General features: G+C 52.3%; 1 protein-coding gene across 9 annotated transcripts in view; it reads right to left on the bottom strand.

Annotated features, from left to right (window-relative positions):
- Positions 1-18065, bottom strand: part of TNS1 (tensin 1) — a 217054-nt gene that overhangs the window by 167798 nt on the left and 31191 nt on the right. For 7 of the 9 annotated variants that reach the window (XM_084778308.1, XM_084778309.1, XM_084778311.1 and 4 more), the window contains one exon: positions 3689-3803. In XM_084778308.1, the coding sequence (XP_084634434.1) occupies positions 3689-3803 (115 nt within the window). Of the gene's footprint in view, positions 1-3688; positions 3804-15470; positions 15625-18065 lie in introns of those variants that run through there. The other 2 variants (XM_084778310.1, XM_084778297.1) reach the window with 2 other exon arrangements.

The following is an 18065-nucleotide window of genomic DNA, read 5'->3' as shown; positions in this document are numbered from 1 at the left end:
CTGAGTGAGAATGTTGACAGTGTGTGCAGAAAACATCCACTGGAGCTTTCTCCCCGCTCCTCCAGATGTTTACAGCTTCAAGGCTGCTCCACTGCAGAGACGGTTCCTAGAGAGATTAGCTAAACTTGCCTCCTCGTCCAGATGTATACACTAACCCATTGTTCAGCTCTCTAATAAACACACTGAGTTTCTGGGCGATGGCAGTTTCTCTGATGCAGACAGCTACTTCTGTCTCTCCGTGTGTATGTGTCTGTCTTTTCTTCATCCCCTCACTGGTCCAGGCAAGTCAAGTCCCAGAAGCCATATAAGGACTTGGTAACCATGGCCTCTCTGCTAAAGAACAAGTTGTACATCTCTATCTGGTGGCCCTGGATAGGTGGGTCGATGGATGGCTGCATGGATGCATGGACAAACAGGATGAAGTGGATGAGTCTATGGGTAAAATGAATAGATGGGTGGATGAACAAATATGGAAGAGATGAATGTACATAGGATGGATGGGTGGATGGATGTACATAGGATGGATGGGTGGATGGATGTACATAGGATGGATGGGTGGATGGATGTACATAGGATGGATGGGTGGATGGATGGATGAGTGGATGGATGGATGGGTGGATGGATGGATGGATGGATGGGTGGATGGGTGGATGGATGGATGGGTGGATGGATGGATGGGTGGATGGATGGATGGGTGGATGGATGGATGGATGGATGGATGGGTGGATGGATGGATGGGTGGATGGATGGATGGGTGGATGGGTGGATGGATGGATGGGTGGATGGATGGATGGGTGGATGGATGGATGGGTGGATGGGTGGATGGATGGATGGGTAGGTGGATGGATGGGTGGATGGGTGGATGGATGGATGGATGGATGGATGGATGGATGGATGGATGGGTGGATGGATGGGTGGGTGGGTGGATGGATGGATGGATGGATGGATGGGTGGATGGATGGACGGAGAATAAAATGGATGGGCAGATGGGTAAGATGGGATGACAGATGGATGAAGGGCAGTGTGGATAGGCAAATAAGATGGTCTGTTCAACTCATGCCATCACAATCTCTTGGTTCCATTTCTACTCCCCCCTACCGCTGGCCCAGCCCAGGCAACCGTAGCCCTCCTACTGCAGTTCCCAGGTTGCCAAGCCCAGAGTCATGCTCCAGCCTCCTGCTCCCTGGGCTCTCTGTGGCCCAGTCCTGACACTTAATGGAGGGTCTGAACTGGAGTCCAGGGTTTCCTCTGGCCCCATGGTCTCGACCTCTGCCTCAGAGTTCAGGGTGGAACTGGGGGCACCCATGCATGTGAGAGTTGGGTGCCCTATCAGCCAGAACCCTTGAACCAAGTCATTAGGGAGACTAGATACAGACATTTGAAAGCCAAAGGAAACTATCCAGAGATGTGCCCACAGCAGCCACATTCTGAATCCTGGGATTCCCTCTCTCCCTGCCTCTCAGGTGAGGGGAAGACTCCAGGAGGAAGATAGTGGAGAGCCAGGGGAGACAGAAACGAAACCATGTGATCTGAAGGTACAGCGCAGAGTAGGAGCTGTTATATAATCCAAATACAAAGTCTAAACCCTCCCCCCCCACCCCAGCTCTCCTGTGGTGTCCCTGCTAGAGATCTTGGGGAAGGGCGACTCCATGTGGCTAATTTTGGTATTGCAAGCATTCCTGTTGTATAAATTGAGGCTAGATGGCGTATGGACCATAGCAGACTTTGGCCATTCAGGCCTTTCCTGGACGGACACACACATGGATACACACACATGGGGACACACACACACACCTACCTCTAGCCAAACATTCCTACCTCCATACCCAACTGCTTTCCCTTGACCTCTCCAGAGTTCAGATCCTGAAAGTGCCACTCTAACTCAACCAGCCAACAAGACACACCATCATCACCACCATGCTTCCTCACCTATAAAGCAAATTTAAAGACCAGCATCCTGCAGATGCTACAAATACTAGATGAGACCACGCAGGGGTGCTTGGCCCTCAGTAAATGCCTTAGCGACTGTTCCTGGCCTCTAGTATCCTCCCCGCCCCCACCCCCCCACCCCCACCTGCCCCCTCTGGGCTTTGACACATAAGGAGGAACACAGGCAGAATAGTTGGACAAAAAAAATAGCTCAGCCCTTTGGCCTGGGACAAGACAGGACAAGGGCTGAGCCCTGCAAGCCCGTAGCTAAGGGCTGCGTCTCAAAGGTAGTGAGGGCTCCACAGGCTTTTAACCAGGGTTTTATTAACCAGATGCACACATTTCAGACCCAGAGAACGTACTGGAGACTGGACCGGAGAGGCCATAATGGGACGTTCAGAGACTCAGCCGCAAGGGGACCCTGGCAGTGAGTAGGATAGGCTGAGGGAAATGCACCTGCAAGAGTGGCCAGGGGATGATGCCATCAGTCACAGGTGCTGATTGCCCTTCAGGACCTGGGACAAGACAGATTTCCCTGGAACAGAGAGACCCTTCAAAAGCACATGACAGGGCTGGAGAGATGATTCATTGGTTCAGAGCACTGACTGTTCTTCCAGAGGACCGGAATTCAATTCCCAGGACCCATGTGGCAGCTCACAACTGTGTGTCACTCCAGGACTCAACACCTTCATACAGACAGACATCCATGCAGGCAAAACACACATGCACAACAAATATAAATAAATAAATAAGAAAGCACATGACAGAAAAAAAAGGCACATGACAACAGTTACTGGCAAAGCCCAGTTAGCCCACTGTGATTTGGGGATGTTCAAAGTCATCCCAAACCACCCAAAAGGGGAGGACAGTGGCCTGGCTTATCTACACTGCTGATGCCAGGAGCATGCCATTCGTGTGCCTTCCACACACCAACCATGCATTTCCCATATTCCGACTACACGTTTCCCATGTGTTAGCCACATGCCTTCCTCACATCAAACATGCACCTTCTGTGTAGCTCCCACAACCCCACCATGTGCTTCCCACATGCTAACCACAAAGCTGCCACACGTCAAAGGTGCACCTTCCACACATACCAAGCCACTCCTGTCACATGCCAACTAAGCACTTTCTACACACCAACCACATGACTTCAATGCGGTTTCCACATGATGGCCACGCACATTCCACATGCCTCGCGAATCTCACTACACAGTTTCACATGCCATCATACCCTTCTTGGGAGGTGGGTTTTTGTTTGTTTGTTTATCAATCAAGACAGGATTTCTCTGTATAGCCCTGGTTGTCCTGGGACTCACTCTATAGGCCAGGCTGGCCTCGAACTCAGGGAACTCATGGATATGCTTGCCTCTGCCTCCTGAGTGCTGGGATTAAAGGCGTGTGCCACCACACCCAGTGCCACCACGCCCTTCAACCACATGATCTCTATGGCCTCTGCATGACTTTCATCCACCTACCACAAACCCTTTACAAGCCCACCACATCCTACCCACACACCTTCCTATGCTGCCTGCTTACCGCCCACATGTTAGGTCTGTACCTTCATACCATCTCTACCATTATCCTGACATCCACCACCTGCCGCACGTCACCACACACTCCATGTGCTTGTCATCCAGGTGTTCAATGTCCTCCAGCAGATGAGAGACGGACGCACGTGCCCAGCAGAGACTCCACCTGCCCGGAGCCAGACCAGTCCAATACCAACACCACACCCTGGGCCCCATCAGCCACTCACCTTTGCAGACGCAGCCCTCCCGAGTGATGGCCTGTCGGCAGATGCCACAGGGCTTCACCTTCTTGAAGGCCTTCACCTTGAAGTGGTGGGTCTTGGGGGCCTCCAGGTCTTCTGGCTGTAGGAAGAAAGGCCCAGAGGTCAATCAGGTGAATACTGGAGTCCTGGGAGGAGGCAAGGACAGAGGAGGAAAAACTGGCAGGACAGAAGAAAAAGCGCCTAAGGGCCAAGAATAATAACGGGGGTGGGGGGGTGGGGGGGGGTGATGGGACACTCATCCCAGGCTCCTAGACTGGCAGTATTGCCATTGCATGAGCCCCACCCCACGTTAACACCTCCCACATCAACCACAAGCCCTCAAGACCTTCCACATACCAACCACACACCCCGTATGTGCCTTCTCCACACCAAACATACACGGTCCTAAACTGCTGGGACGTCTCCCATCAACAAATTACTGCACTGGATCTTACACTCTATAGAAATGGAGTTGTAAGTATATAACACAGCGTGCAAGGTCCCTCATGAGCCACTTGCCTGTTCTGATATAATGCCGCCATCCCTCCTGCTTCAGTGCTGTGTGCTATTCCACTGTGTGAGTGTGGTAAATGTATGTTTGCGTTACAAAGTGGATGGGCCCTAATTTCTCTAGCTCAAATGCCAGCTTGCCAATTCCTGTCTTCTGTCAAACTTACCACTTTCCTTAGCCTAGGGAGCCTCTTCTGCCTTTATTTTTATTTCCTATTACTTACATTATGAAAATATTCTGGGGATCAAACTCAGAGCCTTGAGAACACTAAGCGCACGTTCTGTTGCCAAGCGATAGTCTTGCGCAACTATTGTACGTTAAAAGATCCTGTTTTACTTCATTTCTTTGAGCCGTGTAGCTCTGGCACCCTCCTGCCTCCACCTCCTGGGTGCTGGGAAAAGATGCATGGGCCACAACCCACGGAATATATTCCTACTGGAGTCACACCACCTACTGGAGTCACACCACCTACTGGAGTCACACCAACTACTGGAGTCACACCACTTACTCCAGTCACACCACCTCTCCTGTGAAAAGAAGAACAGGTCAGAGTGCTCTTCTATCTGACTTATCTAGGTGTACTTAGGCCAGCATGTCACTGTCACTGTCACACACACATACACATGCATGTGCGCATTTCAGTTTCCCCTCCAGACACCACTATGAGCTCATATAAAATTCTAATGGTTGGTCATGGGGTAGTAGAGGTCACGACCCTTTGGGGGCCAAACGACCTTTTCACAAGGGTTGCTTAAGACTATTAGAAAACACAGATATTTACATTACGATTCATAGCAGTAGCAAATTACAGTTATGAAGTAGCACGGAGGAGAGTGTTATGGCTGGGGGCTCACCACAACATGAGGAACAGTAGTAAGGGGTCACAGCATTAGGAAGGTTGAGAACCACTGCTCTAGACCAAAAAAAAAAAAAAAAACCTGCACAGGTACAGCCCACTCTGTGGCTCATCCCACATGTAGACTACAGAGTTCCCACTCTGGGGACTCCTCAAGGAAGTGCCTGCCCAGACCCTCCTCCTCTGTCTACCTTGCTCTCTCCTCTCCTATGCAGGGCTGACGGGTGCAGGCACACACTGAGGCCAGGCCACGGACCTCACAGTGTGCAGAGGGCTCCCGCTCCCTAAGACCTCCTTACTCACTTTCTCCCTGAGCCTCCCAGCTCTGAGACCTGGCCAGAGGAAGAGTGGGCCACGCACCAAACAAACACGGGACTCCTGTCTGACAACACAGAGGAGGCAATTCTGGGTGCCACCAAAACACGGAGAAATGCAGGCAGGCAGAGGGAGACTGGATGGGGCAGTGAGCCAAAGAGACAGAGGGGGGAGGAGGAGGAGGAAGCCGACAAGAGAATGAGACACAGAGAAGCCGACAGAGCAAAGCAAGATAAGGGCAGAGAAGAAAGGCACAAGTACACAGAGAGCGAGCGCGAAGGGAGCCTCACAGCTAAGAGGGAACCAGGAAGCAAACAAGGACGGACAGAAGAACTCAGGAGCTCCCAGAGGCCACATCACGGAAGAGCTGAGCATCAGGACACATGATGATAGCGATGGCCTCAAAGAGCCCGTTGTGAGAAAAAAAATAATAAACGAAGAAATCAAAAGGTGGGGGGAAAATAGTACACAGAGTCTCAAAGCGCCTCCCCACGTCGTACATATAAGTCACAAAGGATAGAACCGGGGTCGGGTGGCACACCTGGAATCCCAACAGTCAGGAGTTCAAGGTCAGCCTGAGACAGACAAGCAGCTGCTGTCTCAGAAATAAATAAAGTGGGAGATAGATATCCCTGACAGATGCCGATCACGTGCCCGAAGTAAGTTACCATCACCCAGGGCAGGATAAATGGAGCCCGTACACCTGGAAGCGGTGACTGAGAACAGAGTGTCATTCTGTGATACGCCTGCCAAAAGCCACAACCTGAATCCAATCAAGAGGAAACCATCATGCTGACCCAAGCTGAGGCACAGTCTACAGACAAAACGGCCTGGAGCCTTCACAAGAGGGACAAGGTTATGAAAAGTCAAGGGGAGACGGATTCCCAGACAGGAGACGACTCCAGACAAGGCAGACAAAAACACTGGCTGATTCTGTAACTAGATGTGTGTGGTAGCCTTAAGGACATCTCAGGGAGACACCTGGTGAAACACCGTGGCTCCTGAGAGTTAGAGAGCAGTGGCACCTTCGTGTTGTCAACCTCTGATATTAAGTTCCGTTCCCTGGGAAAGGCGAGTCCTGTTCAAGGTGGAATGGGGGGATCAACAACTCACTCTCCCAAACTTCAGGAGAGAAAGATCTTCGCTCAGCATTTGCAACCTCTCTGAAGCTTAAGATTGTTTTGAAATCAAACACTCGACAGGCACACTAGGTGAAAGGCAAGAGGAAACCAGACCAGTCCCAGGGCAGAGGTAGAGCAAGCCAAGAATAGGGTCCAGAGTCCAGCAGCTCCTCCTGGTGGTCATAGTGAGAAGCGACAGTCACTGAGCCGATCTCGTGAATACTGTGCCCGCCTCTACCCCACCCCCAACTCCAGCCAGGGGTCTGCTATTCCAGTGAGGGTAGGGGGCCTCTACCCCGCCCCTCCATCCTGTTGTCTCCCCTTCCATTTTCCTAGTTCAGAGTGTGGCTGTCAGATTTCCCGGTCAATTTTGTCAGACATCCCAGGGAGGGGCCCCAACCATGGCCTGGGGTGGGGGTGGAACAGAGAGGGAGGGACATGCAAGCCAGTTGGAGGGCTGTGTGAGGGAGGCAGGCAGGAAGCCCCAAAGCACTCCAAGTACCCCTCCCCCACACACACTAAAAGAAACAGAATTTGACAGTCTAGCTGACCTTCCCAAACTCCCCTCCCTACACCCTCAAGCCTAGCCCTTCCCCCAAAAAAACTAAAGAAAAGTCCCTTTGCCCAGAGCACACTAAGAGTCCCCACTGCCTAGCGGACAGGAAGGAGGTGAGCAAAGTCTTCAAGGCTGGTGAGAGAATATCCAGGCTCATGCCTGGGTTTGTGGTCCTGTCTACCTGTCCTGGGAAATCTGAGTTTGTAAACTCCCCCACGGTGGGCCAGGAAGGCAGACCACGACGATGGTTCCAGAACTCTGCTCTCCATGGTCCCTCTAGGCAGGTCCACTTGCCCTTTGCCCTCATCCAGCTCTGACAGAACACTGGGCCTGCAATACTCTGAGCTGAGTAGCCTTGAGAGCATGGACCACCTTCTCTGAGGGCCTCGGTCCTCAGTACAATGAGAAGCTCAGAGCTGAGGTAGACAGGGTGAGGAGCGAGGGACGGGCTGACAGCTGCTGGGAGTAGAGACTACAAGGACACATTAGGCCCCTGAGGACAGACTATAAAAACCTGTGGGAAGAGAGTCGGCTCTGCCATTCGGGATGCGTCCTAGGGGCTCTGCCAGTCTCAGCTTCCCGCACTAGGAAGCAGGGTGCCCGGCGATACCGTAGAAAGGGTAAACACAAGGATTCCAATGTCACAGTGTGATGGAGGAGATGCCCTGGGTTGGGATAGCCTCCTCCTGCTGATACTCAAAGAAGCCATCACAACCCTACAGAGCAGATGCAGAGCAGGCTGATTGTTTGAGTCTGGCGGCCACTCTGCCCGCCTCCTTCCCCATCTGGGCTTGCTCCTCAGGTCTAGGCAGAGTGAGCCCTATAAAGTCAACAAGCCCATAAAATGTGCCCTGCCATCCAAGGGCGATGGCTTGTTAGGACAATACTTGCCGTTTTCCTGACAAGTGGCAGACAGCAACATGGGGCACAGCCAGGCCCTGCCCTCCCTGGATTAATAAGCAAGGCCAGAGGCAGAAGGAGACAGGGCTACAATGCAGGGAGGGGTGTCCTGATAGTCCCAGCACTGTCCCACCCCCCCACCCCCCACCCCCGACAGGCCAGAGTCAGGGCCCTAAGAAGGGAAGGGATCCAGCTGGAAGCCCTTCTCCCCTGCCCTAGCCCCAGCAGCAGAGGGCTTTTTGTAGCCCAAGGCCTTGGCCCTTCCCTCTCTGCATTCAGCCAGCCAGAGGGTGTGGCACAACTGGCTGGACCATCAAGGGCCCTAGCCAGGCCTTGGTCCTGGTTGGGAAAATGTGTTTGCAGGCAACTCCCTGCCCCAAGGAGCAGAGAGGCAGAGGGCTGTGTGGTAATGGGGGGTTGGGGGGAGGAGGTCCCACTCCAAGAAAATCCCTCTGCCCTCTTCTGTGGCTAAGCTGCTCTGGGTGGCTGGAAAAAAAAAAAAAAAAGACAGACATCTTCTAGCCAGAGAGCTGGACAGCCTGGAAGATGAGATAGCCAAAATAATAATCATCATCATCATCATCATCATAATCATAATAATAATCATAAGAAGAAGAAGGAGAAAAAGAAGAAGAAGAAGAAGAAGAAGAAGGAGAAGGAGAAAAAGAAGAAGAAGAAGAAGAAGGAGAAAAAGAAGAATAAGAAGAAGAAGAAGAAGGAGAAAAAGAAGAAGAAGGAGAAAAAGAAGAAGAGGAAGAAGAAGAAGAAGAAGAAGAAGAAGAAGAAGAAGAAGAAGAAGAAGAAGAAGAAGAAGAAGAAAAAAGAAGATATGTGTCACCCTCCCCCAGCCACCTGGCCATAAGGCCTCAAGGTTCCCTAGTCCTGAGCTGAGTCTGAGAGTCCCTTAGCACCTGCCCCTCCAGAAGTCACCTTCCCATACAACGCAGAGTCCCCTCCCTCGTGAGCCTCCAGTTAAGGGCCTGCCCGTGTTCTTGGTCACCCCGGTGGAAAACTCTGAGTCACACTCAGCATCTCCCTGCCCTCCCCTCCCCCCACCCCCAACCCTTCTAACAGCTTCTTGCCAAACCCTGTGACTTTTGCCTCCTAATTCTCTCCACAGACCCGTCCCTCTGCTGCTGCTTCTGGCCCCCTCTCAACCTCGTCACTTCCGCCTAGGGCTGTTGCAACAGCTTCCAGGACCTCCCAAGCAATCAGAACAACTTCAACTCTGCAGAGGGCGGGGTGATGTGCATGACACCCCAAAATGTTTCCCTCGGCCTCCCAGGTTTCCAGGGAGCATCCAGTGGTCACTCAACAACAGGAGAATTACCCTCTATCCCCACCCACAGTTTCTACCAGTGCCTACGCCCACTGCCCACTTCCCAGTGTCCATCCCAAATCCACACAGGCTGTGCCCCCAGCCAAGGCTCACCAATTGCACCCACAAGCTATCGTTTCATGTCTCGGTAGCCTTTAAAAAAAAAAAAACAGCAGTGCTGGGGCTAGAGAAATGGCTCAACAGTTAAGAGCACTGCCTGCTCTTTCAGAGGACCCAGGTTCAATTCCCAGCACCTGAGTGGCTGCTTATAACTGTCTGTAACTCCAGTTCCATTGACCTAACACCTTCACACAGACATGCATGCAGGCTAAACACCAGTGAACATAAAATAAAAATAAATTAATTTTTTAAAATAGTAGTACGGAGGACTGAACCCAGACTTTAACATCCTCCCACATTCTAGGCAAGGGCTCTACCACTAAGATGCAGTCCCACCCTTGGTTCCCATTTTAAAGACAAGTTCAGCTTCCTCACATAAAAACAGAACTAGGCACCAGGGGTTCCGGGTTCTGGTTCAACCCCCCATGCTTGGTTCCTCAGTGTGGTCCGTCCTGATCACTGTTCCATCCAGCATCTTCTGGCAGCATGTGGCCCTTCAGCTGGCCCAGCACACCTGGCCCTCTCAGCACACATGGACCACCTGCCCACCAGTGCAACCCTGCCTCCCACCCACCCACATGAACCTCCTCTATCTCTCACCCTTGCCATCTTTATTTCCATCTCCCTCCTCTCTCCTCTCCTTCCCCTGATCCATTTATCTCCCTCCCTCCCTTCCTCCCTCCCTCCCTCCCCAGTCTTTTGACAACTTAGTCCCTGGCAGCACCGCATCAAACATTTTGCTTCCCTAAGTGAAGTCAGCTACAGAACCAAGAGGTCACAGAGATGCAGACAATCTGAGGTCCATGAACAGGATGAGGTACCATGGTGAGGGATCGATGTGGCTCCCTCCTTGAACCCTCACAGTGGCATCCTTCATAAGGCTGAGGAACGGCCCCTGGCCATGTAGATGAGATAAAATGCAACACTCTAGGCTGTCAAAGGCAAAGTCCCAAGTCTCCAAGCCCTGCAGTTAGTGTGATCTCTGGGGTGTCCTCCGCTGCCTGTGGTTAAAATCCCAGGAGAGAGGCCTAGCATCCTATCACCCTGGTGCGCCTGGTTTAGGGTGATCTACTGGTCCCTTGCCTTAACCACCCTCAATCGGTTTGTTTTGTTTTGTTTTGTTTTTTACCTTCTATATTTGTGTTCTGAGAGGCTGCTTCTTCTGTGAATCTAGTTTGAAGTTTTATCTCCTTGAGGCTGGGGAGATGGTTCAGTTTGCTCTTCAGGGGACCTGAGTTCAATTCCCAGGACCCACGTGGCGGCTCATTTGTAGTTCCAGTTCCTCCGACTTCCATGGGTACGTGGCACGCATGTATACACGCAGGCCAAACATTTATACACAGAAAATAAATGTTTTTTTAAAAGAGGAAAATATATCTCCTGAACTGAGTGTGATGACACCCATCTGTGATTACAGAGCTCAGGAGACAGAGGAAGAAAAGGGTGGCAAGTCTGAGGAGTACCTAGCATGCCCAAGGCCAGCCTGAGCTATAGAGTAAGACTTATCTCTAAAAAACAAACACTGGGCTTGGACTTAGCTTAGTTGGTAGAGAGCTTTCTCAATGTACCCAATCCCTGGATTGATCACCAGCACCATATAAAGCCAGGCATGGTGGTGTACACCTCTAATCCCAGCACTTGGGAGGTGGAAACAGGACAGTCAGTAGTTCAAGAGCATCCTCCTTACATAGTGAGTTCAAGGCTGGCCAGAACTACACAAGACCATCTTTAAGAATACGTATGTGGGCTGGAGAGATGGCTCAGTGGTTGGGAGCACTGACTGTTCTTCCAGAGGACACGGGTTCAATTCCCAGCACCCACATGGCAGCTCACAACTGTCTGTTACTCCAAAATCTGACACCCGTAGACATACAATGCATATAAAATAAAAATTAAAAAAAAGAATACGTATGTATGTATGTATGCATGCATGCATGTATAACCTGAAAGATCTTTCCTAACCACCCTCTTCCCAAAACCTAGCTTAGCCCTGCTTTTTGATAACACTCACACAAGTTATCAGTTGGCTACAAGCCTGAAGCATGTAGCCCTCCCAGTGGATGTGCAGCAAGGCAAAGGAGCTGAAGTGGACAAGCAGTCAACTGGCTTCTCACCATGTGACCTCCCAAGCCATCCCTCATCTTCAAGGGTGCTGGACAAGATCTCCTTCAACCCAGAGATTCGATGGCCTCCCCAACCCAGCCCCTTGTCTCAGGAACATGGAGCCCACTGGCATGGTGGCCTTAAAAAGCCCTCTTCCTCTCCATAATCCCTCTTCTACTGACCAAAGATAGACTGATTGTCCCCCTTCCTACCTCACAGAACCAGTGAAGTTCAAAGGAAATTGTGCAAGTTGAAGAAATGCACATGATGGATACGGCACAGAGAGAAAGTCACTGGGAACACTCACCACAACCAAAGGCAACCTAGGGGCAGGGCAGCGGGGAGGGCTCACTCTTTCTAACAGGTGAGAGTCCCTGATAAAGGGAAGCCCAGGGAGAAACCTAGAGGTTGGACCAGGAAGAGCACTCCTTTCTAGCTTGCTCTCTGTAGCTTGCTCCTCCGCTTACATTTAAATGCAATCCACAGCCAGGCGTGGTGACTCACAACTTTAATCCCAGCACTTGGTAAGCAGAGGCAGGTGGATCTCTGTGAGTTTGAGGCCAGCCTGGTCTACAAAGTGATAGATAGATAGATAGATAGATAGATAGATAGATAGATAGACAGACAGACAGACAGACTCAATCCATGCCCATCTGCCTAGGGGTGGTACCACCTACAGTGGCCTGAGCCCTCCCACATCAGTTGTCAATCTAGAAAATACCCCACAGACTTGCCTACAAACCAATCTGATGGAGGCAATTCTTCCAAAGTGTTAAGTTGACCAAAACAAAACAAAAAAAAAAACAAAAACAAACAAACAAATAACCCCTAACCAGCACAGTGATGGAAGCAGAATTTGCACCCACACAAGGCATGCTCTGACCTCTGTAGAGGAAGATCTGCACAGTGGAGGCCTCTGCACCATACCTATGACCCCATTCACGCTGACCAGGAATGCCCCGCAATGAAGAACTTGCAGAATGAAGAGCCCTGGCTAGGTAGGCAGGAGATCGGGCTCCATCCTGCCTCTCCTTGACCGAGCTCTCATATGAAAGGCATTTGCCTGCCCTTATGTGGATTCCCACTGAAAGTTTAGTAATGGGGCATATGTTAGCAACAGAAAGCTCATCAGCACACGTAAGGTCCTGGACTCCATCTCTGGCCGCCATGGGGGGGCGGGGGGGGGTGTCCATGCTGGTAGGAAAACCCAAGGCACAGAAATGTGCAGAGCTTAGCCATTGTCACACAGCTCAGGAGTGCTAGGACAGGGTCAAACCCAGGCACGTGGCACTGCCTGTCAATCCCATGAAAAGACAATGTGTTTTCTCCTGTGTGCCTCACAGGTCACATTAAGGACCTTCCCATCAGGAAGGTTTGATTGCTGGTGCTGGTTAGGGCCTTGCAGCCTGACCTCACCTCCTCCCTCAGGTGAGGAGCAGACCAGTGGAGGAGCTGCAAGGCCAGAACCATTCAAGGAACACAGGGGCTTCTGACTGAAGCAGTCACTCAGCTCAGAAACTGAGAGCGATCACTGTCTGCCGCTGGCCTTGGAGAACAGTATCCAAGTCTCTGTGAGGTCCAGAAGAGTCAAGGGACCAGTCCTCAGACCACTGGGCTCACTCAGAACAGGGTCAGGGCTGAGCTTGGTTCCAGTCCCTGATTTGGGCCAAATGACCCACTCTCCAGCCTGTGTCCTCCCTAGAAGGAAGGGCTGCCGTCTGCCACCACACCCGACACCAACACATTCAATTAATAGATGTGTAATTATATTCTAAATAAATCCCACTTGGCTGCATAATGGCAACTGGACGCATTTGAGGGGAAAACCAACTTATGCATAATGCACAGCAATGTTCCTCAGCTAATAAAGCAAAGTTGACTCCTAGGGTTTGTGAGGACTCTGAGCCACAGATGCGCAGCTTCATAGAGGCAACATCTGCAGACCCCCTCAAAGAGAACATGTGAATCCACATGCCCTGAGCACAAGGCTTGCTTCCTCTGGACCCTGCCTTGACTGGCCTCCATGAGGCTGCACAGCTGACCAGTTCTTGGTGCCAGGAGAGCTAGGCAGAGTCCCTGTGTCAGGAAAAGGCATAGCCCACATGAGTTCTGTCCCGCCATGTCCTTCCCGAGAGAGATCCAGCCCCATCCCATCAGGGTGTATGGGATCTCCTCAGCCAGGGAGATCAGGAGATGTCAGCATTTTCTCAGTCCCTGCAGGGTACCTAGGTCCCAGTCTTTCAGTTGCACTTTATGCATCCCACCGCCTTACAGACCTGGAAGCCATCTTAACTAATACTGCCCATCAGCTAGATGATGGAGCTAGGATTTGAACCCAGAGCTGCCTGGTGTCAAGGCCCACACACCTGGCACCTGCCGTACAGTTGATGTAAACTGACTCCCTGGGAAGTTTCTGGGGCCTCCATCCATCCAGGGCCCTTCTTCCTCCGATTGGTGCCACCAAGTCTTCTCCCCTCCTGCTTCCAACAAACACCAGGCCGCTTGCCCTGTATGTGCCCTCCCTCTGGAGAAATACACAAAGGCCAGTGGTGGAGCTGGGACATTGCGGGTGACTAGGAAAGGGTGGAGGGGAAGATGAAAGCTCTGCTGGACTTACAAATAAATGCTTAAGGAAGGCCATCCACATCCGCCTCCATCACCAGCCCCTGTTCCCCACTCAAGGACCTCACTGTGTGCCAGGCACTGTCCAGAAAGTTAAGATGCTCTCTCCTGACAGGTTCTCCAAAAGTTCCTTTTTCTCTACACCCACGGGGAAATTGAGGTCCAATGGGTCGAGGCCCCTCTCTCAAAGCCTCCTAGAGAGTCCTCTTGATGTCATCCTTGAGAGTCTAACTGCATCCCTCCTGCAGGACGTCCTACGCACCACATCCTCAGCCCAGACATGAACTGGGCCAACACCCCCCACATTACAGGCAGCGGCAGCCTTGCCAACTACTGGAACATCTCCTATAGGAGACACCCCACGGTACTCAATATGCAGGCAGACATTTCATGGCACCCAGCCCATGGGCCACGAGAGACCCTTCTCCGCAAAGTGCCCCTAAGTGCCTGGTTCCCTCCCATATCTTCTCTCAGCCTCAGCTTGCCAGGCCTCCTGAGGACTAACTGCCTAGAATAGGGAGAGGGCAAGAAAGCCACATCTGGACGCCGACGCCTGTCTGAAGCCCCTTCCCCCAGCCAGCCACCGCTTTCAGAAACCTCAGTCGGGGGTGGGGGGGGTGGGGGGGCTGACTTCCTGGCCCTCCTGACCCCTGTGCATACCTCCCACAGCCCTGCAGAGTCCCTCTGAAGAAGGGGTCTCCTCTTGCCTGCAACATCAAGTCCTCTCCCATCCCCCTTCCTTGGAGCCTCTGCCCACCACTTCCTCCAGCCTTAAGCCTTCCACCACGTGGTCTCCAGACCTGTATTCAGACCCCTAACCCTGCACCACACCCTTCCCAAAGTTGAGCCAGGTAAGACAGGGAAATCTGGGCAAGAATGGGAGACTTTGAAAGAAGGGTCAGGAAGAGGCAAACGTGACAGCAACAGAATTCCAGCCAGCCCGGCTCTTTCGGGTTTAAGATTCCAGATGACTTATTCTATGCTCCCCAGCCCCCCCATTTCCCATCCCTGGCAAGCACACTGACTCTTCCTCCTCAGGCTCATGCACTGAGCCACTGAAGGGAGTGACCATTTCCACCCCACCACTTAGCGGAGCAAAACAGGCTCTAAAAAGAAACGAACTTTCTGGTTCTGCTCACAGTGCCTGCCTGCATCAACGGCCAGCTGAGGAAAAAAAAGGGAGACTTGAGGGACCCATAGAAGCAGAGCCCAGGACCCTGTAAGGCTCTAATCTATTCCTCTGTACATACCCCCCCCCTTCATCCCACCCCACCAAGCACCGCAACTAAGGCTCTTTAGCTGAAGGACAGCGGTATAACCTCAGACGAAAGCAATGAGAACCTACCCAGAGCATGCAGGACAGGCAAATCCACGTCATCTTCACAAGATCCTGATCCTGTGGTCAGGCCACGTGGGGGCCTGCCAAGGGCCCCCCTGAGCTTGCAATGCCCACCAAGCAGGCAGAAAGGAGTGCAGAGTCCTAAGCGGCTGGTTCAGCCAGCATCTGGGCCTCCACCCCCTCTCCTCCTACACCCCCCTCCTCCTACACCCCCCCTCCTCACGACTCCTCCTCTTGTCCCAGCCTCCTCTCTCTTCTCTCCACCCAGACTGGCTGGGGGGTAAGAAGCTCAGCTTAGCAGGGGGCGTGAGAAGAACAGGGCCAAGGGGTGTCTGTCCAAGGCAGGGTTCTATGAAGCCACACCCTCCACAAGCATAGCACCCCTAGAAGCCACAGGGACCCCCCTCCTGCCTCCTCCTGATCTGGCGTCTTATAGCCTGAGATCTGCTCCAAATTGCAGACCACTGCAGGTACCCCACTCCAGAACCTTCCAGAACGTCAGTGGACAGACTGATTCTAATGGCACAGTCTGCACACCCCAGGGCTCCTAGGCTTCTACCCAAGATCCCTGGCCTCGGAACACACACTCACTTGCACACACACACACACACACACACACACACAGACCCTGATGCCACGGGCAAGCTCCCCAGAACAGGACAGGCCTTGACATAGAAGAAGCTGGTGATGGGGAGAGAGGCAGGGCCCTGCCCCCAGGCTGTGGATTTCGTCCCAGTTTTTTTGTTTTTTTGTTTTGTGTGTGTGTGTGTGTGTGTGTGTGTGTGTGTGTGTGTGTGTTTTCAGATTTCTTCCTCCCCTTTCTTTCTTTCCTCCAACATCTGTCCCAGCCCTTCCTGCCCTCTGAAAGGGAACCCGCTGCAGGCTCCTGCTAGAGTCTGTTTTTCTTGACTGTACCCTGGGCCAACATTTGGTTTGCATTTTCCCACTTCCTCCTTCTTCTCCTCCTCCACTCCTCCCCCTCCTCTCCTCCCCCTCCTCTTCTTCCTTCCCTCCACCCCTGAGCCCTGCTCTTCCCACCCTTCCCCATGCAGTATCTTCGCCATAGTCCCCCACCCCTGCTCCCACCTCCCCTCCCCGACACCCGACCCTCCCTGCTCCCCAATCTCTGCCCAGAGGGACAAGGAGGCTGTGTGGAAGTCGGTGTTCAAGTCCAAATACGTTCCCATGAAGCCCTGAAGGGAATCCAACAGAATCTGCCCCAGCGCCCCCTCATTGTCTGGATTCAACCCCTCCCCCCCCAAAAAAAAAATAATGAGCCATTTCTCTCCTGCGCTCTGGCCTGGCTGGACCAAGTGAGGGGTGGATGGAGGCTGTGCATAACAACTCTCCAGGGCTGTCCAGGGAGGGACAGAGGCTCGGCCAACGCCCTCTGTGGATGCACAAACAGCAAAAAGCAGTCCAACTTACAAACACACACACAGGCCAAGGACAGGGCCCCACCCGGAGTAGGCACTTGGAGACCATTTGCCTACTCTGAGTCACCCAGCAAGAAAGTCCTCTGGCTCGGCCTCTTATGCACACGTATGAGTGTGCTGTGAGTACCCGCACCACGTGAACAAAGGGTTCTATGTCCCCTGCCTCTCTACGACCTGTCCAGAATCATGGTTTGACAGTGCCTATCAATAATACCACATACAGCACAACCCCAGCATCGTGAGGATTAGTTCAGGCAGGTAGGCGGGTTCCCAAGCCAGCCAAAGTCATTCACCTAGAAACCCAGGCATGAGAAAGAAGGCCACACTCTCTCTTCACCTAAGAAAAGTCTACCCCATTAGGCACTCAGGTTATGCACTATGTAAAGGACTAAGGACCATTGCTTGGTAAGTGAGAGAGCCGAGGACGCTAAAGTGAGGGATGTAATTCTGGTCCTTCCAGGAGCGAGTGCATGAGTGAGTTAGGGTGGAGAGCCTGAGTCCCCTCCGCAGCCTTCTCTAGGCCCTTCTGCAGAGCAAGGCTGGAAAAGGGGGCTTGCATCTCTTGCCACAATCTCAGTGCCTGCTACATGCCCCAAGGCCAGGTTCTCCACCCTCAACACCTGCCTGTTACAGCCCGGCTGGCAGTGACTCAGGAAGAGACCTGTGTTTTCCATGTAGTCATAGGGGCCGACAGTCACCCTTACAAACCTCCTCCCCTCCTTTCCTGGCTGGACCATGACAACAGAGATCTCTGAGGGTCCTGAGCCATTGCTCTGCCCAGACCCCATCACCAGCCCTCCTGGATCCTCTTCTCCCGGGGCCCCTGAAGATACTCAAAGGTTCCTTGCCTCTTCCCAGGGCCCTTGGCTGCTGTCACAGAAGACTTGCCTCCCAGCTACTGTCTGGGGAGTTCTGGGAAATCACCTCAGAAACCAGGCCAAAGACACCATCACAGTGACACCAATTTGCCTGACCTCCACACACCTTGAAAGGGTTCTCCCATCTCCTTTCCTGGGGCCAAAGGCACCAAAGGGTCCTCTTAGAGGGACCAAACACCCCTGTCCTTCTTCGACAAGCTTCTCAGTGACCTCTCCTGTACTTTTTTTTTTTTTTTTTTTTTGCCCTTCACTGTAACAAAGTACTTTCTACTACTTAATACTTATCT

This window comes from Acomys minous, assembly GCF_964271855.1.
Source record: "Acomys minous genome assembly, chromosome: 4".
NCBI classification, from domain to species: Eukaryota; Metazoa; Chordata; class Mammalia; order Rodentia; family Muridae; genus Acomys; species Acomys minous.
Note: the sequence above shows the minus strand (reverse complement) of the source record. Positions and strands in the feature narration are given on the sequence as shown.